Genomic DNA, 21,891 nt, shown 5'->3' on the forward strand with positions numbered 1-21,891 from the left:
TACTTGTTTATTGTTTTCCGGTATATTAGGGTGTACCTAAGTTTTACGTAGCATTATGTTGAATCGAATTGTTGCTTCCTGTTGATTGGCCAGACAGTTAGCGATATAGCTGATATGAACATGAACTACTGAATTCTAAAACGTTTACCGATTTGTTTGTACTGCAGTTGAAATTCGTCTAGTGAAGCTTTATCCCGCAATCTTCCCATTATGATTTTATCCAGTGATAATGCGTTTTATATCCACCCTGGCCTTCTTTTGACTATGTGCGCTTGCCGTCGACGGCGAGGTACTGGAGGTCACCCGGAGGAGGCGTGCGCTCGTAACATTTATCTAATAGCAGAATGTCATGGAATTAAAATTAGCAGGAGGATAAGCATGTCCTAAATGAGAATGTCGTCTGTACCCTGCAAAACCATGAATCGCAGCTGAATGCGCACACTTTCATCACCGGGGGGAACAAGCACACGAAGAATCTGAAAAATCCCCCTGTCCGTTTTGTCCTACACAGCGCCGACTCAACGTTTGCCTGAAAGTGAACTGCGTAAGGCCATTTAGCCTAGCTGTACAAGTCCTATACGGCGCTGGAGAGCTTAGATCCATAGTATTCATGTACGGATGCACATTTCTAGGTAATTTGTAAATATAAGACGTGGAAACTATGAGGAAGGACGTCAGGATACTACTAGTCGGGGAACGTAAGTAGCCTGCAAAATTATGAATTGCTAATGCAATGTGTCAACGCATGCAGACTGCGATGATCTTGTGGCTGGCTAAGGAGGCACCGATTTCAACTATCCGAGATAACTAGCGCACTAATCAGTGGGATCATAGTCATCTAGACTAAAAGCGGATAGAAGAAGCCCACTTTTGGGTCTAGGTTTCATTACCACTTTACTAGATGCCTGTAAGTTGTAACACACGCACATCATTGCAGTGTGTAACAGAAGTTAGCTTGCTACTCGGCTAGCCAGATAGATTGAGTTTTCGGTAATTTCACAGTTGTGTTTAGCTAGCTAATTTATTATTTCGTGTTATCTATATTATTATATCCTGGGTCTAACTGCTAATATATTCAACTATATGGACCGCATCAGCTTCTGGGGTGGCAGGTGCTTGACAGTTAAGTGGTAGGAGAAACCGCTACATTGGCCGGTTTCTGTATCTTGCTGGCTAATACTTAAAGTGTCAAATTATCGTGGATGGTACCTGACCCGCTCCCTAGCTCCATTTCGGCTGCAATTGACTTGCAAACGAATTGGCTTGAGGCTAGCTATTTAAGTACAAGCTACCTCCTTTTTCCTTTTGCATAGCTAGTTTATCCAACTTAACTCTGCGCGGTGATTTCTAGATCAGCCACACCGAGCTCCCGTCCCTGCTCTCATATCCTGTTATCGGGACTATTTTTAGCTATCTCCTCTGATGCCCGGCGCTCAGTGGCCTACATAGCTCCCCGTTGCTGTCAGCCGTTGCAGCCAAGTCTGTTCAGTATGTATGAGCGCATGCACTTTTATATGAAGCTGTGTCCTTTCCTTAGAAGTCCCAGCTTCGGCTGTGCTCGCTGGGCTACCGTGCCTGGTCTGTTTTAGGAAAGCACTGCGCACAGCACAGACGGCTATCAGCAGTCGGACGCTTTTAACGCCGCAGTGTGAACACCGGTTCACCATGTCACTCAGGCTCCGCCGCCGTTTCAAAACGCGCTGTGAATGCGTGAGAATCGGCAGCACTGCCTATACACTGCCTGTATGACTGACTTTTGGAGTCATTGTAGGCTATATATAGTCCCAAGGTGGCTTTCTGAAGAGACAGTGATTTAGAATTGGATTTCAATAATTTGAATAATTCACGGAGTCCAGTTCTCACGCTTAACGCAGAATGAGGAGGTAATAGCAGTTGCTTTAAAACCAAATTTTTATCTGCATTTTCCAAACTTTTCAGAACAGTTCGGATCCTCAGCTTTAGTCTCTGTCAGGCTATGTTTGAGACTTTTCTTGTATTTGTTTATTTCATTGTTTCATTAATGAAGTCGTTAATCTGGTAGAGTGCGCCTATGAATTGATTGCCTCGTAGAAGAGCCTTACAGACAGTGGGTTTTGACCGTCGAAGCCTAAGTTAGTAGTCACACGAGTGCCTTACCGTCAGGTTTGAGCCTCTTTTATTGCTTTGACAGCCAAAGTGGGGAAGACATCCCTGATCATGTCCTTGGTCAGCGAGGAATTTCCCGAAGAGGTAAGACAGCATCCTTAACACCTTCAAATTCTGTAATATGGACGAGAAAAGGTGTTATTTCATTCTTGGCTTTTGCTGTAGTTTGAATGTCTTTGGTGATCAGACCTCTGAGAGCTCTGATACTGCATTTTGATCACCTTTGTGGTTTGGAGTGATTTGTTAATATTTACCAAACTCCTCCTTCAGTGATCTTTACCTGTATCCCACCCTCTGCCTGCCTGTCAGTTGAGGTTGGCCCGTTACTGTTTGGTGTCTGAGGTTTATGAGCTCCACATATTGGTAACCACAGCTCATCCTGAGCTCCCATCATTCATTTTTGGTTGTGCGCTGTTTGAAAGGTTCCCCTACGGGCTGAAGAAATCACCATCCCCGCGGATGTAACGCCAGAGAGAGTCCCCACTCACATAGTAGACTACTCAGGTAACTCAGGGTCAATGGCCTGTGTTCAGATTGTTTCCTGTGGGAATGGCAAGATGGTCCTTACAGTGCAATTTAGAATTTATCAACTCCTGTACGCTCGTACACACAGATGCTGACATCATTTTTTTCTTTTGCTACAGAAGCAGAACAGTCAGATGAACAGTTATATCATGAAATATCAAAGGTAGGATTTGTGTTATTGGTGTTTAAATTAAAGCATTGTGCTTGTTGCAGGGGTGTAATGTATTCTCTTTCACATTTGCAGGCTAATGTTATATGCATAGTGTATTCTGTCAACAACAAGAAGTCCATTGAAAAGGTCAGTTAAGCACATTCCTTTGCTAAACCCAACATGCCAACAATCTGATAATGTAATCAACGTTCCTTACCGAAAAGTGAAATAACATAAGTTATCAGCGTTGACAAACTAGTTTTTTCTCTGTGGTGTTGTGTTTCCCTGAAGTGGTTTTAAAAATAGCGCGCCTGTGTTGTGTGTTTGAGTCTTTGCTGATTTTGATTGGCCTGTGTGTCTGCTTTCATAGGTGACAAGCCACTGGATTCCACTCATAAATGACAGGACAGACAAGGATAGCAGGTGTGTGGTGCTTACAGTATGTGTGGCGGGGTCAGAATGCCAGCCAGTCGTGTGTCATATTAATGTGTTTGCATACATGTCAAAATAGAAGCCGGAGGAGTTAGTTATGGGGTCTGTCAATGTGGTGCGTGTTACAGCCATCTCACGGAGGCCGTGAGAGTGTGGGAGTTGCATGTTTGTCTGTCCCTACCATGACTAAGAAATGGGACCTAAAAGAGATCAAGGCCCACAGCTGGCTGCAGATTTTAAACAGGTGTCGCTCAGTGCTATGTTATGAACCTGATGGCCTTGCCAAGATGCAGAGCTTTGGTAGCTTTAGGGAAGTGTCTATGTGTTTGATTGGGCTGGTTGTCGGTTCGGCTATGGGCGAGTTGGGAGAGTGGGAAATGGATTTTGGTTCGGAGTCAGTCGGTGTCGATTCAGTTTCAGTTAATTTAATTGTTGGAGTGACCTGAAATTCAGTTCATGAATTGAAAATCATGTATCAATTTCTGTGAAGATTTTTCAATTAATGAATTGAATTTCACTTTGAGTGCACTGAATTGAAATGGACCTCAGCTCTGGAAGAATGTTCATGGCAGCTCTCTGTTCCGGGGTGCAGGGTGCCCCTAATCCTGGTGGGGAACAAGTCTGACCTGGTGGAGCACAGCAGCATGGAGACCATCTTACCCATCATGAACCAGTACTCCGACATTGAGACCTGCGTGGAGGTAAGGGGGGAGTGCTCTCATTACCAATCATTACGAGGCGGCAGGGTGGTGTAGTGGTGAAGGAGCAGGGCTCGTAACCCAGAGCTGCCCGTTATGATTCCCTGTTGTACCGTTGGGCAAAGAGTTTTCCTCAGTGAATGTGCAGCAGTGTAAATGGACGACATATATAAAAAAAAAAAGTAATTTGGGTAAGAGCGTCTGCTAAGTAAGTGCAATGTAATTACCTCTGGGCTGTAGAGTGTTTAATGTGGCTCATAAACAGCAGAATTAATAGATGGGCAGATTGAGAGAGCCATATTGAGAATCTGACCATAACAGTGGGGAGCCCCGGGAGCCTGCCCGGTTGTGGTAAATGTCATCATCATCAGAACGACAGTGATAGAGCTCAGAGGACAGAGGCGGCTCTCTGTGCTGGACCTTTTTGCGATTACCACTCTCACACAGACACGCTGTCAACACGCTCATCGTCCCGTGATGGGGGATCAATGGAAAATCAATGGCACTCTCTTTTCCCCGTCGACGGCCGTCAAGATTGATAAAGAAGAAGCATGTGGCATTAGCAGTGCTCCTGTCAGGATACTGCTGACTCGAGAACACTGGTTCTCTTTGCGCTGAACAGACATGAATTGAAGTGCAAAGACCGTGCTTGAGTTTGCTCGTTCCTCACTGCCAGCTCACCGGCCTGCACATCGTTACCCTTTGGGTACTACCAGCATGGCAAGCAGCCGCTGTGTCACTGCGGGGATCACCACAGTCAAAAAGGAGAGTGGCTTAAATGCCACAGAATGCAAATCTAAGGGTTTATGAGGGGACAAGGTCTGTCCTGAGCTATCCTTCCTGCGCTTGCTGCCATTTCTTTTGATTGTGATCCTCGTCTGCGTCAATCGGAGCGCTTGGCCCTTTATAATGCCGTTATATTTACTCTGCTGTTACATGGTTACTCTGTAACAGTCAGTGTTTCTGCCCCAGCCTGGTCACCCTTGAGGAGGAGAGGCTCCTGTCACTGGAAGCCACTGGCACCTCACTGTTTCCACAAGCTGCAGCATCTTCAACTACTATGCCTTGGATGAATGATTTACAAAGCTATAAGCCTTGGTTTTCCACATGGGGGCCTGGCTGACTGTCTAGTAATATTCCCTTTGGAACCTGTTGTGGCTAATCCCTGAAGCTGTTTCCATTTTGCTTGAACCCAGGCCCAGAAGAGAGCTAGAAACTGATTAGCAAAGACACTTTCACAGAGCTCACATGCACCTAATTATGTCAGAATATGACAGAGACTCTTTTCTGAATGAAGAGGCTGTTGTGTGTGTACGTATGTTTATGTCTGCGTGTGAGCAGAGCATACTGTTGTAGAAGCACCACACATTAGCATCATTGTCTCTCCATCCATGCAATAACATGGCCTTAACATAAAGGAACGCCCCACCATCTCATTATTTCCAGTTATGAATCTTCCATATGGTGCGTTGCCATGTGACCCCCATCAAAAGCCTCAGACTATGAGACCGTAGTCGTAGCAGGCCTGTTCAGTCCTAAAGCTCACCCAGGCTGCAGTACACCATCACATCCGTGCAGTATGTAGCGCTTTAATGCTAACGCTGTCAGTTTGTTAGCGCGCTCTCTTCAGCACGGCCCTACATGTGTCTGGTGTTGTTCTGCCAGGGATAAGGGTGAGGGTCTGTCTGAGGCATGCTGTTGTTTTTCAGGCTTCAGCCTCGAGCATGGCTTTTTGAGTTGCACTTTCTTTACGTGTCGGAGAGGCATCTCCATCACGGGGCCAGCAGCATCACTGCAGTGTTTCAGATGCAGATGTTTGCGAAACAGCAAAGTAATGTTTGTGTAATGTTATATATGTAATGTTTTGCCAGTGGGAAGCAATTCTGCCTTACATGCTGCATATTGCTTTATTGGAATAGCCCTCATGTCATTGCACTGGGCTGTTTTTTTTGTTTCTTTGTTCCTTCTTTGTTCCTTCTTTCCCCATGACGAATGTCTATATGACTTTACCAGCTGATTTGCATAAAACCACATGAGCATCAGACTTGTATGGCTTGTATCATTTGGAGTTGGTTGACCATATCCAGCTGAACCTAATCCATCTACAAAAAAAATCAGCCAAGACACCAAAACAAATACAAATGGTTTGAGTTCTCTCTTCAGATCCATTTAGCTTGATGGAGATGTTCCATTACAGTGCAGAGGTATGCGCAGAATGATACTGGGTGATGATGATGGGACAACAGATTGTTCCAACATCGAACTTTAAATAAAATTTGCGCTGTGTCTTTATGATATTGTTAGCTTCACTCTGCCTGCACTTAGTGGATATATGTAATCCTCTTGTTTTTGTCTCTGTGTCTGTCTGAATGAGTTATAGACCAGTTTGCATTTGGCACAGTGAATGAACTGTTTGATTATAGGGCTGGCTGAACTCATGTTAAGGGCAGGGGGGGAGGTAATCATTCTCGGTCTCTAAGACTGCTTTCTGTTCTGCAGTGTTCTGCCAAAAACCTGAAGAACATCTCGGAGCTGTTCTACTACGCCCAAAAAGCTGTCCTGCACCCTACGGGGCCCCTGTACTGCCCCGAGGAGAAGGAGGTAAGAGCCGCCGGGCCCAGAGTGCCGTCACCAGCAGCTGTGGTGAAAATGTCCTAATTAATCGCCCTCGTTTATTTACTATTAATAAAAGCTCAGCTGCGTGTGAGAATGGCCTGATCCAGGGCCTGACTGCTCTCTGCTTACAGATGAAGCCCCCCTGCATCAAAGCCCTGACCCGCATCTTCAAAGTGTCAGACCTGGACAACGACGGCATTCTCAACGACAACGAGCTCAACTTCTTCCAGGTAGGAGCTCCCTGCTCAGCCAGGACAAAGATAATTGGGGACTACTAAAACATTTTTTCATTCAAAATTTGGACCCTGCAGGACCCTGTCTAATGGAGGCAGTGAGCCTAGTACCTGTCAGAGTATTTGTGGTCTCTCAGGGGTTTCGCTCAAAGCACCTGATATGTCTCCATTCTCTGTATGCTTAGTGTATTTCACAGACTTACTTGGCATTACATTTATTTTACACAGGCGCTTGTCCTGAGTGACTTGCATAATGTATGTAATGCATTATCCATTTGCACCACTAATTTTAAAACGAATTTGTGTTATGTACCAAGGATACATCAGCACTGTCCAGCCTGGAAATCGAAGCAGCAGCCTTTGGTTTATGAGCCCTGCTTGTACTACATTACACAGATTTGTAAAATCATATATGTGAATCACCCGCGTTTGTAGCAGCTGACTTATTAACATTGCAATGCTCGGCTTGACTCCCACCTTCACGTTGGCTTTGGTTGATTTCTAGCATGCTGCTTTGCCAGAGGGGAGATGGGAATATTGTAGCCTGGGGCTGTTTGTCTGGTGTCGTTGTGTTGATGTGGGGCACTGTGTGATTTTGTAGAGGACGTGTTTCAACATGCCCCTGGCGCCCCAGGCCCTGGAGGATGTGAAGAACGTGGTGAGGAGGAACATGTCGGACGGGGTGCGGGACAACGGCCTCACACTCAAAGGTGAGCTGGACAAGGCATCCGCCCCTCTCTCTTCCAGCACGTAGCCATGCTGCGTATTTTGTACTAAACACTGTGTTTGCGTACCCTAGTAGAAGGAGAGCCACTAGCTGTGTCTGGGCGCGTTCGTGTCAGGACTGTGTGTGTGTCTGTGTGTTGTGGCTATGACTGAATATGCGCATGTGTGGGGAATGACTGTGGGCGTGGCTGCATTGGGTGGTGGGTGTGTCTGGGTGTGGCCGTGTCTGGGCAGGGCTGATTTGCATGGGCGTTCTCTTTCTAGGCTTCCTCTTCCTGCACACACTCTTCATCCAGAGGGGCAGGCATGAGACCACCTGGACGGTGCTGCGGAGGTTCGGCTACGACGATGACCTGGAGCTCACCCAGGAGTACCTGTTCCCCATGTGAGTCTGACACGCCCTAACTGTCTGTCTGTACCTCACAGATGCATGCAGGCACATATGCGCCCCCCGACACACACACACACGCGCGCGCGCGCGCACGCAGCCAAATACACACGTGCACACACATTTAATGAAAATCAAAGTCTGCCATTAGGGCTTCAGGGTGCTCGTAATGGACTTGCTCCTGCATTCATATGCAAATCAACCCCCATAGAAAAGGGCTTGAAATAAATTGCCCCTTCAGTATTCACATTAGCCAAAGTGTCTGCTGTCCAACGATTAAGCCTTCTAATACTGTAACTGTTCATGAAAGCGCCGTTAATGCGACAATCCTGAGTGTGCTTTCTCAGCAGGTGTCTGTGTGTGCTCTCCCAGGTTAAAGATACCAATGGATTGCACCACGGAGCTCAACCACAACGCTTACCTCTTCCTGCAGAGTGTCTTTGACAAACACGACAAGGTGAGCACTAGAGGTTCAAACTGTCAGGCTCACGGCAGAGTCACCAGAGACTCGGGATGTCATCGTTAGAGTCGGCCCCCATTAAATCAGCCCTCCGAGACTGTGCTGAGTCGCCATCAGTCACCGTCAGCGTGGCGCTAACAAGTGTCGAATGTAAACATGCCATCGCCATCCCCTCTGAACCCCCCCCCCCCGCCCCCTGCCCCCCCGCCACCATCCTGCCGACAGCTCACATTTCAGCTGTCCCCACAAGATGCAAGTCGCGTGCAAGACGTGTGAACGTCTCGAAGGGGAAAAAAAAAAAAAAACTGTTTGGGATTCCTGGTTCCCGTCCAACTGAATTCCTGCGTTATAGTGTTACGGCGCCTCCGGCCCAGTTGGAATGCTCAGCTCCAGCTGTGCTGCGATCGGCGCTACCGCTAAGGGGGAGAGCGTGCGGGATGGCCGGGCCGCGGTCTGACAGCATGGTTTCATGCTTGTTAGTAGGGCTGCTCTGTTTTGATGTGGCGTCTGCACCAAAGTTCCCCCGCGACAACGCGTTTAGGAAAGCTCTTGAGTTGCTCTTTGCGTCCCCGCTCCAATTGCACTAGGTGTTAATGGATGTCTACCGCGTTACATAAGGAAACGCTAAGCAAGTGCTAAGAGATGTGGCTGAATCAAACCAACTGAAGGGACTGCAGAGTTATGGCAGAGTTACACACGGACAACGGGGAGCAGTGTGCAAAACGCTGCTGACGATAGTGTACTGAAGCTTCATTGTTATTTTTTTTTTAAAACCCTGCCAAGTTCACCCCTGGGTGTGAGTGTGGATGCTGTGAAAGTATCGGTGCTTGGTGACACAGGGGACACACCCCACCCCAACACTGTCTTTCAGGACAGAGACTGCGCACTGTCCCCAGAGGAGCTGAAGGACCTGTTCAGAGTCTTCCCCTACATGCCCTGGGGTCCCGATGTCAACAACACGGTCTGCACCAATGAGCAGGGCTGGATCACCTACCAGGGCTACCTGTCCCAGTGGACGTGAGTGCCCCCCAGCCTACTTCCTGCATGGAGCGTGGCATTATGGTTTCTTCCTATCAGGGAAAGTGGGTTTTGGCCAAACCGAAAACAAAAAGCTGTAAAGTTGGCATTGCTCTATAAGGAAATATTTTTTATTAAATGCCTGTTCACTGATTTCAGCTTTAATTTGAAAAAGTAAACACTCACACTTGGACACACACACTCTTACTTACGCACACGTGCTCATTCACTCATACACACTGGTCTGCGGTGTTGCCTTTTCCTGTTGCCAGGTTAACAACGTACTTGGATGTGCAGCGCTGTCTGGAGTACCTGGGATACCTGGGCTACTCCATTATCTGTGAGCAGGAGTCTCAGGCAGCAGCCATCACAGGTGAGGGGACCGTGCAGCAACCAGGGCCTGGATTAATGCAAACATCAATGAAACATTACTGTAGAGTCTGTGTGTGTGTGTGTGTTTGTGTGTGTGTGTGTTTGTGTGTGTGTGTGTGTGCGCGCACGCGTGCGTAAGTGTATTTTCAGCCTTCGTGTGTCCACATCAGTATCGGATTGGTAGCCTGTGCGTGCATGCATGCGCGTGAGTGTGGGAGAGCGCACGCATTCGTGCAGTAACGGGAGGATGCGGCCGTCCCTCAGTGACCCGGAACAAGAGGATAGACCTGCAGAAGAAGCAGACCCAGCGCAGTGTGTTCCGCTGCAACATCTTCGGCGCCCGGGGCAGCGGGAAGAGCGGCTTCCTCCAGGCCTTCCTGGGCCGGAACCTCATGGTGAGTCGACCTTCCTCTGTCCCCGTCACCGTGGAGACCCGCTTTTTGTGACATCACAAGTCCTGAGTGGACTAGGTAGACGTGAGGGGTCATTTGTGCATTTGGGTGTTGGCTACTTAGGTAAGAATATTGGGCAGTACTGTGGTGCAGTGGTAAGGAGTAGGGCTCATAACCCTATAACACAGGTTCAGTTCCCAGGTGAGCCACTACTGTGTTGCCCTTGGGCAAGGTACTGAACATGAATTGCCCTCAGTAAATATACATCAGTATAAAGTGATAACATGTAATGTCAAAGCTGTGCAAGTCTCTAGATAAGTGTCTACTATACAGAAGTAATGTGAAAAGTAATGTATGTTTTTCCTTGTGAAGAACAGTCATCAGGGTAGGCCCTAGCTAAGATTTGCTAGGATAAGGCTACTGGTAAGATAGAGATCTGGTGATGAGTGACTCTGTCTGACATGTAATAGTGCTGTAAAGATGACCCTGTTTTTTTTTCCCTGTACCTTGCAGCGGCAAAAGAACATAAGAGAAGACCACAAATCATACTACGCCATCAGCACCACCTACGTGTATGGACAGGAGAAGTATTTACTTGTGAGTTCTTCTCTCTCACACCTACATAAATGATATTGCAGTGTGGCTCAAAGTCCAAACATTTAGTATGACTAACAGCAATATTTGCAGTACTGTTTATAGTAATCTAGAATGAGATTTATTAACACATTTTGTGTAATTAACAGTTTTAAAATAGTGTGATTTGCATTCATGTTCATATTATGCGGTAAGATTTAGTGATTTGTGGAGTGAATTGTCATATGATATCAGTTAGTTGGCAAGTCATTTGTGGTAAGGCTTGCTGTATATTTTCCAATGTTATTGTTCCAAGGCTATTTGTAGTGTGATATGTGGTGTGATTCACTGTCATGATTCTCCCTTCCGTGTCCCAGCTTCACGAGGTCATCCCGGACTCCGACTTCCCCTCGGACAGCGACCTCTGCTGTGATGTCGTCTGCCTGCTGTATGACATCAGCAACCCCCACTCCTTCGAGTACTGCGCCAAGGTCTACAAGGCACGTTCTGGGCCCGCGAGGATCCGCTTCCTGTCAGCCCCTGTCACGGCATCACAGATGTTCTACCTGTGGGCCGGATAGTCAACTCAGAGTGTTCCGTGCTGAGAATTCTGTCTCTGCCGTTATTGAGCTGCAAGTGTTTTGATTCCCTGGCACGTTATGAACATTCTAGAAAGGCAGTGGTCTAAAACAGAACACAGGCAGTCAGCATAGGAGCGCAGGCAACACTGGACCCTCCTGTTACCAACCGGAACCTAGATCGGCTCCTAGATGGAGGACAGGGCTGTGTATCCAAGTTCTGAGCACAATCAAGTATTAATGAAATAAACAAATGCTTGCATAAGCATCGTTTTGCTTTTTAATGTGCCATCACCTCTGAGCAAGGCAACCTTGCAGTAACAGCACTACACAATGATGGGAGGAAGCCCAGAATGCAGTGCTGTTGAGGAATTCAGTGAAAGGGAAGGCCTGAAAGAATCCCATCGGCTAAGTTGTACGTGATTCAATACAGTACATCTTCTTAGGTATACTATAATGATTCATTAAATTTTGTTTGCTCAGCACACACTCTCATATAGAATGACTTTTATAGTTTGCATTTTTACCTTAATAATTAATGGAGCTGGATATTTATTGAGGCAGTTCAGGTCAGGGGCTTTGCCCAAGGGTACAACAGCAGCGGTCTACCATGTAAGCAGACAGGCAGCCCCTGCTCCTTACTCACCATGCTGCTGCCCTGATGGATTGAGGCTGTTAAACAGGAGATGGGTGAGGTTGGGAAGAGTGTGCAAAGCTCATTAAAGAACACCCTGTGCTTACCTGCCGTGGCCCCTCCGTCTTTAAACAGGAGATGGGTGAGGTTGGGAAGAGTGTGCAAAGCTCATTAAAGAACACCCTGTGCTTACCTGCCGTGGCCCCTCCGTCTTGCAGCAGCACTTCATGGACAGCAAGACGCCCTGCATGGTGATCGCCGCCAAGTCGGACCTGCACGAGGCCCGGCAGCTGTACAGCCTCTCGCCGGCCGAGTTCTGCAGGAAGCACAAGCTGCACCCGCCGCAGCCCTTCACTTGCAGCACGGCGGACGCGCCCAGCCGGGACATCTACATGAAACTCACCACCATAGCCATGTATCCGTGAGTACTTCCCTCCCCCCTCTTCCACAGCCTCTGACCCTTCCCCCCTCCTCCCCACTCTCACCCAGCACCCCACCTGCCGCTCGTCCTCTCCAACCCGACTGCGTGTCCCCTGTGCGTGTCTGCGTCTGCGTGGGGTCACTTTAAAGCAGCCAGGGCGCAGATCAACTGATCTTTATGTCGTACGGATTGGTCAAATCGGCCCGTTGGTGGCTATCCCAGGCCCATCCAGGTGATGTACAGGCCAGTGGGTCTGTGCAGCGCCTGCTCTGAAGCAGCACCCGCGAATGAGCAGCACATTTTATTTTATCACACATTCATGTTGTCTCAGCCAGTGTTAGACATTTTGGCAGAATTTTGAGGCATGGGTGAGTATTATTTCTTGTCACAAATGTTCTTCTGAATAGATTGGTTAGCACTACGCGGTAAGGAAGATCCATCACAGCAGTGGGCCAAAGTCCACACTCCCAGTCAGACTTCGTTAAGGACGTTCATCAGATAAAACTCCGCTCAGCAGCTTTATTGCCTGCTCTTTAACATCCATTTCAAAACTGCGACAGCAGTCTTTGACATATGGTCCTTCCTCAGTGAAAAAGACAAAGCTATCTTTCTTGTAAATTTGAGAGAGAACTTTGGTGAATTGTGAGCACTTACTATAGAATCTCAGTGAATTCTGAGAGGTGGACAAGACAGTACATTTGTGTTTAGGTTTATTTTAGCATCCCTTAGGAATGACTGATTGATTTGAGAAGTCCATAACATGTCTGGAGTGTAGGAAATGTGTGCATTGAAAAGGGGTGTTCCACTACCTCCAACTTTGGAAGAACACTCCTTTAGCCTGGTAAAGTATCTTTGGCTCTTTTGTAATTGGCTTTTGCATTCCCTTGATTGTGAGGATCTTTGCTGTGGGGAGTACCTAATTCTGCTCAGTGTGGCAGCTGGCTTTAATCATAAAAAAAAAAATTCAAATGGTTCTGAACTGTTCATTAATGTAGGTGCAGCTGAGGTGACGATAATTGGACATCCAATTATGTCACACAAAGTAACAGGGCTGAAGAGGTTAGACATTAGATCAGATTTACAGAGGTTAATTTTGAGATGCAGTGAAAGCCTGCAGGATCACATGTCTTTCAGCCCCAAATGTGGTTCCAGATTCTCCTATCACTGCTCAGCATAATGAAGAAAACACAGAAGCAGGCCAAGAGTAGAGCCTTGGGGTACTCCAGCAGACATTAATTTAAACTGGTGTAAACATCTGGTTGTCAAAACTTCAAAACAGGGGTTTTCTGGTCTCTGTGAATAATAATTTTGTGTTTCTATGTGTGATGAGTAGAATTGATTCTAAATTCAGCCCTTGATCCTTTTTTTCCCTGACCCTTTTCCTTGACCATCCAACTCTTTATCCTGAGTCTCTGTGGTGTATTCAATCCTTACTTCCTTAAGTACACATGGTGTTCAAATTGTTTGCACAAAATAGCCTAAAAATGTTGAGGTAGGAGGCCGGTGGTTCTCTTTTGTGTGTAATTACAATGTTTATTTGTGTGGGAAAAGACCAACCAATCAGGAACATGTTTTTTAATGTAAAAGAATATAAATTGTTGTTTCAGTATGATGTCACCGTTGGACAGTCACACAGCCAGTTTCAGCTGGTGATGATGAATAAGATGAAAAAGTTTCTTTTTTTACACTGTACTCCTCAGTAAGAAATACAGTCATTGATTGGTGGCTATAATCGTAAGGGGGACAGTAGGGCATTGTGTGACTGTTGACTTCAAGTTTGAGTTTTGTTTCTTTTTTTTCCCCCTCTTGGACACCGTCCCCTGAGCCCGTGCCACATGTTGGGATGCGGGGGCCCCCGACGCCCGTGGTTGGGGGCGCCACTGAGTCCCGGTACAGTGGACAGCTCTGACCTGCTTCTCCCCGTGTGTGTCTCCACAGCCACGCCCGGTTACGCTGCATGTGTACCTGCAACAGGTGCACCTTTTGCATCTGTCAGAACCTCCTCAACTCAGAGTTGCTGCGGTCTGTAAAGACAAAGCTCTACACTGCTGTTATCAACAGGTCCATAACCTCTTTTTAACCCCCTCTGTGGGGCTTCTGTTCAGAGAGCGCTTTTTTAACATACAATTAACACGGACTTAGCTTTTTTCTCCTCCTGTTTACTGGGTATAACCTTTGGGTGTTCACACTGCATATCCACAGGTAACTGAAGAAACGTACAGAGAGCCATTGTCGGGGTAGATTTGTTTTTATGCTTCAGTGGGTCAATAGGTGAGACTATTGAGATTTTCAGCTTGTAGTTGTATGTAGTTCATTGTAATTTGTCCTCAAAGTGTTTTAAATATTCAGATAGTTTGCAAGGCACTGTATAACCTAAAGGTTTTTGATCCTTAGTAATGAGTGTTTTTTAACCAGCTGTTACCCCTCACTATATGCGCCAGGTCTCATACTGTGTTTTAAATGAAGGTTTGAGGATGTACAGCGGTAACTTCAGCTCTCCCTGCCTTCACTCTAGAAACTGTAAAGCTTGGAGCCACCTCACCATTTGTGTTAACGGTGTCAACACAGGTATATTGGGCACATACTCAGCTCATGTTGAAGAGTGTTCTCTGAGTGTTCTCATTTGCTGATTTTTATGAATATTTTTAAATGGGCATGATCTACAATAGAACATCCACTGATAGCGTTGCAACACAGATGGCAACAGACCCTCCTGTTACCAAACTGACCCTCCTAGACAAGGACAGAGGATGAAAAGGGGCCAGAAACCAAGTATCTGATTATAAGAGAGAGTATCAGTCAGAGGTGTTAGTCTTGGAGTGAAGGTGTACAGTTACGCTGCTATATAGGTGTACAGTTACAGTTTTCACACGTTTAACACCCTTGCCCCTTCTATGTCTGCGCCAGCCTAACACACGTCGCCCCCTGCTGGCCGCTGGCAGACTTTCTCTAAGGGGAACTTGTGGCCATGGCTGGAGTGAAATTGACCTCATCTTGAAATGCACTTCTGAAATGTGCATCCAGTGTTGTCACTTGAGCAGAGCTTTTTGGGTGCATACCGCTGACCACTGTGTAACGTGTGTTTCATCCTCTCTGATAAAGGCCTAGTAAATGCATGGATTTAGCATGTCCCACGTGTGGCTCAAATGCAAGTCTAATAAAAAAATTTAAATTGTGAAAATTGTATCAGACAATATCTGAATATAGTATGACAGTGATATTTTGAGTGAAAATTGGTAACAATTACAAATAGTACTGGAGTGTGTTAAAGTTGAACTTTTGAGTAGAACTGCATGCTTAACACGTGGCAAGTTGATTGGTTGATTGGGGGTCACTCTGTCAATGTGTACAACTCATTGCTGCAAATTCAGCACAAATTGGACTCACATCTCTCTCTGTACAAAGACCTTCTTAAAGCTGTCAGAAAGCTTGAGTTTGAGTAAGTGTTGTCCATTCCACCGTCACTAAGGAGGAGAGCTGTAGATGAAGTGGATATGCAGTGTGTGAAACTAACCAGCTGTGCGATTTGCAGAGTGGAGAGAGAAATGGAACCATGCAGTTTCGTTTTTTTAATAACTGTTCCACATGGTTGCATTTCTTCTAAAGTGAGCTGTTCTAATTCACTGGAAACCTCATAGAAGACCTAAACTGCACGGAGTTGCCAGTAACAGGCCGAGTGGCTGAGCCGATGTTGGCGGTGATGCTGGCTGGCTCGTTTTGTGTGGAAGTGCTGTGGGTTTTCCGCATCCCTACTAATGTGGCGCTTCCTTGATTTTGACGTTCAAGGAACTGCGCCACTGTTTTCTGTGACGTTTCCAAAGTGTTTTAACATTTTAACAGTCAGTGATACTCACCAGAGAAGCTGAAAACTCCCAGAGACAATGCGCATTCGATCCCGGCTGTATTTATTCAAGTAGTGTAATGGCATGGGGTTAGCCTGCAAAGGCTGTTCCACACACAAACTGACCCTTTCCTCAGCTGTGGTCTTCAGAGTTGTCTTTCAGCCGTATCTTAGCCTGTCATTTCAGCCAAATTTCCTGGTCATGTTGTTGGTTCAAACATGTTTTTAAACTAACGTTCACCCTTTAGAGGTCTGTCAGACATAAGTCTCTTTGTTCGATGACGTCAGTTCTCCCTGTAATGTGTTTTTCCATTGTGTTGTTGTGTTTTTTTCCCCCCCGCATAGGTGTTCATTCGCAGTTGTTCGGCTGGCTGTCTTCCTTTTCCTGTTACATCTGTTTACCTCCTTCTGACCCTGGTGTTGCACTAAACTCCATTTGTGTCGTCTGTAAAATGGTCACTCACTGGTCTCGGTGTTACTTTCAGTGTTATCCTCAGTGGTGTTGGTAGAGGGGCTTGACTGAGTCCTCCCAATGGCTCCACGGGCTGCCATAGAATGCCATCCTGTCAGACAGCATTTTGCTTTGAGAGGGTGTATGTGTGAAAGGTCATGATTATTGGTGTGCATGCATGCATTTGTGGGTAGGTTTGCATTTCTCTTTGAAAGAAGCCTCTGCAGATTCAGAGAAATGAGGTTGCAGTTTCAGAGGGAAGCGAAAATAACTTTTGGGTGGTTTCCACACTCTCCGGTCTCTCGTCGGTTGTGGGAGGCTATTGTTTACGTGATTTTTTTGGGGGTTACGGGGGGCAGGGGTGGCATCATTTTGCATCAGCTCATGTGGGAAACGAGGAAACTAGGTACGGCTGGTATCTGAACCGAAACTCGCAAGCAACCTTTATATTCTGATCCTGGACCCAAGACCCCTCATGTTTTGGGGTCCTTTACTGTCCCATTTGCCACACAGTTCACCATAAGATTTTATGCAACAACGGTGCAACAACAAATTTTGCTCCGATGTTACCCAAAACGTTTCACTTTCAGTAGATGCTGTTCTTTTCGGTTAACAGCAGTGGCCACCGAGGGCCTTTTTGGCAAAGCTTGCCTGAAGTAGAGAGCTGAGAGAGCCATGTAGAAGGTCCTGACACAGAGACGCGTGTGAGGCAGTTCTAGCAGTTGAGAGGATGACCGTTGAACCGTGAACTTGGGCATGCCCACTGTAACATGGTTTGCCGAGTGACACGCTAACTCCACTGTTCCCGCTCATCTAATGTTGTGGAAGGACCAGCTCTGAAGCACAAACCGCATGCGGCTTAAGCAGCGCAGAGGGTCAAGGCCTGGCACACACAACACTGTCTCACCCTGAGCTCCTCCTGAGTCCATGGGCACTGTCCCACTGCTAAATGCGCCCTGGATTGTGTGAAGTCATATAGAAAGCTTGCTCATTCCCATAATGCACAGTTACTCTTTGTGTATTGTGTAGGATGGGGACTGCATTTCATTGAAAGAGCATTTCAGTTTGTTCAGAGAGCAAAATGTCTCACTCTAAATAAGGTATGCCCTGAGTAAAATGCACAGGTAATATAGCCCATTAAATACCACAGAGCTCTGTCAGGTTCAGCTCCATAGTTACACCTACACTAGGTGGTACAGCTCTCCATGGAAATAATTCCTCCCCTTGTAATAAGCAGCAACTGGAACCCGCATGCTGTCGGAGGTCGTGCCGTTGTCAGCAGTGCAGTGTGGTGTGTGTCGCATGCGCATTAGCGGGAACTGCGGTGCCACGCCCGGTGTGGGTTGGTTGCTGAACTGCGTGCTGTATCGCATGTGTGCACAAGGTTGGGGCCCTGCGTTGACGAGCTGGGCGCCTTTCTGTTGGCTGACGAGGAGTCGAGCCTCATCCACCAGGTGCACGCGGTCACCCATGTAGAGGAGTCTGTCTACATGGAGGCGTCGGCCGACCCCGCGGCGCCCAGGTAAAGACCTGCCTCAGGTGCAGTGGGAGGGGGAGGGTGGAGGTGTGGGCGGCTGTGAAAGGGGGAGAGGTTCGGCGTGGGATTTTGGGCGGGGAGAGATACTGATGTTTGAAGGTGCCAAAGCGGAAACATGCAGTGATATTACGTGACAGCTGAAAAAGCAGGATGTGACTGATATACATAGGTGCCGTAGCACCCAGACGCTTTGCACTGTGTTTGGGTCTGACACACCTGCCATGCGAGCTCTGTGAGCAGATTGCTGCAGCCCTCGGGGCGGCTTTGCCGACTCAGGACTTTCCTCTTTGCCAGCATGCTGCAGTCAGCTGGTCTCTATCTGATTGGCTGGTGTATTTGGCTCTCTCTGCAGTTACACAGCAGCGCACTTGTCTGCTTAACCCCTCCCTCACACAAGCGGGAAACCGATGTACACACACCTTCTGCATCGCCAGTGTCAAGCTTTTCCTCGCAGGATCGCTCTGTCTCATTGACAGTTCATCCCCTATGTTTGTACCCAGCTCTCTTTCTTTGATTCCCCGGTGATGGTTTGGGTGTATCGGTTACAGTTTTTTCTCCTTTTTGCGTATTATTCTGCTTGCCATCCTTGGAGACCCTCTTTTTAAGGGTGGATGTCCCCAGACAACCTGTCCTTTGATATATTGCTGTTTATTTAGGGGGACATTGTTACGGGGACATTAGTGCTATCGTTTTGCTAGACCTTTTCCCTTAACCTCCGTGCGTGTGCACTGTGTACTCTGACTGCTGTTATCGTCTGGTTACTATGTAGCGGGAAGTAAGCGTGTGGTTAAGAGATGGCGGTGGTGTAAAGGTGGCCTCCTCTTCAGCTGAATGTGAACGGAAGGAAGGAAACAGTTTGCACGTTGTTCCATAAAAGTCACTGTGTCCCTGCTGGCGGTGTCTCCTGCTTCGCCGTCATACTGGTGGCCAGTGCAGCTTGCTGCAGTGCGCGAGCGTCCAGAACAGCTGTCAGTCACCATGGCTTCTTTTGCAAAACTCGCCCTCATTTCATCCCCTATTGTAAAACCCCCCCTATTGGAAATCTGTTGTGCTGCGTTTTGTGTGTTCCCCTATGTCAGATCCTTCTCCCATCAGTTCTCATCTCCCCACCTGTGATCCTTCATGATTTAATGAGAGATCAGTGGGAGGGATAACTGAATGACAACAGCATGGGTGTAGTATGTAACGTATTACTATGTAATGTCTAATAACATTACATTTACGTAATGAACAGTACCACACATCCTACCCGGTCCTTCACGCCCTCTCATTTTAGGAGTACAGCTGCTGTAGTGTCACTGTTGCAGCTTGTGTAAGTCTGTTCATCCTCCAGGTGATCCATCAGGAGCGGATGAGTGATTAGTGCACTGGTCCTGTGGCAAAAATAAGTACATCAGAGGGAACTGTTCCACTCAGAAGTGAGAGGTTTCCTGAAACTAAATGATACACACCACAGCAGCACCTACACTTACAGTGGCTGTTTATGCTTCCCAATTAGCAGGACTGGGATGCGGCCTCTGCTCACTGATTAAGTGGCTTCTGCTCTGTCGGTCAGCAGGTGGGTGTCAGAGGGCGTGTTATCTCACACCAACCTGCAAGTAAAATTAGCCACCTTCTAGAAGGTGCATGTTTTTTTATGTGTGAGAGAACTTGCATATTGCACATTTGATGTATTGGCTTATGTTGATGGCCTCGTAAGTTACTGTGCACCAGGCTTGCTGATGGTCTAACCCGATTCTCATAGGTTAACAAGATACACACCCACCTAGCTGGGACCCTTGTTTGGGCAATCAGATTTAGCATACCTCACCTACAGAGCACATTTTATGAAAAGTTCTGTTTTTGGAAACCTCTGACAACATACATGTTTATTCTGCAGTTGTTGTGCCCTCATCCAAGTCTGGAAACCAAAGAAGACTCAGTTTTGATCATTTTACAGCAGGGGCCAAGTTAAATCCGGAAAGCTGTGTGTGGGCTGGTTTTTGTCTCCAACTTCTGCTCTTAATTCCGTTATCAGTCAAATCATTTGTTCAGTATGACATTTTAAGGGTTTTGCGTGTGAAGACTGTGTATATGAAGCTGAAAATTACACTTGAAACCAGTACTCAAGAAATATTGAACTGAAATGTATTACTGGAAAATACCTTGCTTTAAATATATGTGGCTAATAGATAAAAACAATTAGGCTGTGAGAATTTGCTTCAATAAAAAGAAAATGTCTACACGCTGCCCTCCAGGAACTGACCTTGGCATCCCCTTGTACGAATTTTCAGATAACCGCTTACTTGGGTCAACAGGCGCCCCTCTATGGTGCGGCTTGACCCGGCTTAACGCTTGCTCCTCTCTCTTTCTCTCCCTCTTTCTCTCTCTCCTTGACGCAGACACGTAACCCAGGGCGACATGAAGAGCTCGAGCTTCTGGCTGCGGGCGAGCGTTGGGGCCACGGTGTTCGCCGTGCTCGGGTTCGCCATGTACAGAGCGCTCCTCAAACCGCGGTGATCATCCGGGTGACGCATGCAACCCACCACCACCACCACCAAAAAAAAACATTCACCCCGATCACTACATCCTTTTCTGCTTGGAAAGTTGAAAAAAAAGAATCATGGGATAATTTTTACAAAATATTTGAACATATATATATTGGTCTGCTGCTGTGTTTTTCCCTTGGCTTGTATTTAAATTTGTGCACATACGTTTAACCATCTTTCTGTTGGAAACCCTTTTGGTGCTACTGGTGGACCTAGTCAGTACTTTACCAAGTGACACCGTTCCGCAGTCATTGGTTGTTTTTAATGGTGTATACTCTCACAGCACAGTATAAGCTGGTATAAACAAGTGTAGGGAAAGCATTTTCAAGTAAGAAGGGACAGTATACCATGTAAATAAATGTATATACTGGCAGTAATATTGTACTTATATTTGCCCTCAAATTGACAAAGAACAAACAAATAGGGAGGAAGGAGTAATACCTGTTATATGTAAGCTGCATTGGGAGGAAAATGACATCCAAGCCATGCTTTATGTTTTGAGGTCAGGTTTTTTTCTGCAGGCATCAAATGTATTGATTTATTAACATGTTTTTTTCTGTTTCATCAACATTGCATGGAGAAAACTGAGTTTTCATTTTTTGTTTATTATTATTATTATTTTATTATTGTTAGAAAAGACTGCCTTTTGTGATGTGGAGCCAGACTATGAACTGCTCCCAAGAACCCTGTCCAGTACCAGCGCCCCCTTCGCAAGACCTTGTGTAGCCCCCTAGGCAGCTGGCCCTGTGCCTCTCTTGAAGTGCCGTACCACGGCCGAGAGTTGTTACGCCCGCTGTACCCTGCCGGTGCCCTAGTACACACGCGTCTCTCGTCAGACTGTTACTGTGCAGTAATTTATTTACAGGGCTGTGCTGGTAAGCCTCACAGTTTTGTTTCCCTATCTGCTCGCGCATTTTCCCCTTGTATCATCGTTTTTCTCACTGGGTTAGAAACCAGAATGCGTGTCGACAGTGTTACCGGTACCACTCAATAAACGCACAACCACCAACCCAACCCCCAGGGACAATTCGGTGCCATTTCTGACTTTTTCAACATTTACAATAAATAACTGTGTGACGAGGCGTTGTCTGTGTGATTTTGTTGTTCTTGTGAAGTTGGGTGCATGTCTGACACCTGGCTTCACTAAAGCACTGTACATAATTTATGATTCTC

At 46.7% G+C, this 21,891-nt stretch overlaps 1 protein-coding gene across 3 annotated transcripts; it reads left to right on the plus strand.

Annotated features, from left to right (window-relative positions):
* Positions 1-283: 283 nt before the first annotated feature.
* On the plus strand, positions 284-21,794 carry rhot1a (ras homolog family member T1a). 3 transcript variants are annotated; one of them, XM_036552390.1, is made up of 21 exons: positions 284-698; positions 2,171-2,229; positions 2,568-2,649; positions 2,790-2,833; positions 2,915-2,968; positions 3,192-3,244; positions 3,846-3,954; positions 6,451-6,552; positions 6,699-6,797; positions 7,402-7,510; positions 7,791-7,911; positions 8,287-8,371; positions 9,246-9,391; positions 9,664-9,764; positions 10,028-10,158; positions 10,669-10,752; positions 11,106-11,228; positions 12,159-12,361; positions 14,300-14,422; positions 18,038-18,175; positions 20,572-21,794. In XM_036552390.1, the coding sequence occupies exons 1-21, from the start codon at positions 662-664 to the stop codon at positions 20,687-20,689; spliced, it is 2,121 nt and encodes a 706-aa protein (XP_036408283.1). In that variant the 5' UTR covers positions 284-661; the 3' UTR covers positions 20,690-21,794. The 3 variants fall into 3 exon arrangements, with proteins under 3 accessions (XP_036408283.1, XP_036408281.1, XP_036408282.1); XM_036552388.1 differs by lacking the exon at positions 18,038-18,175; XM_036552389.1 differs by lacking the exons at positions 14,300-14,422; positions 18,038-18,175.
* Positions 21,795-21,891: the final 97 nt, after the last annotated feature.

The sequence above is a fragment of the Megalops cyprinoides genome, chromosome 19 (genome assembly GCF_013368585.1).
Source record: "Megalops cyprinoides isolate fMegCyp1 chromosome 19, fMegCyp1.pri, whole genome shotgun sequence".
NCBI lineage: Eukaryota > Metazoa > Chordata > Actinopteri > Elopiformes > Megalopidae > Megalops > Megalops cyprinoides.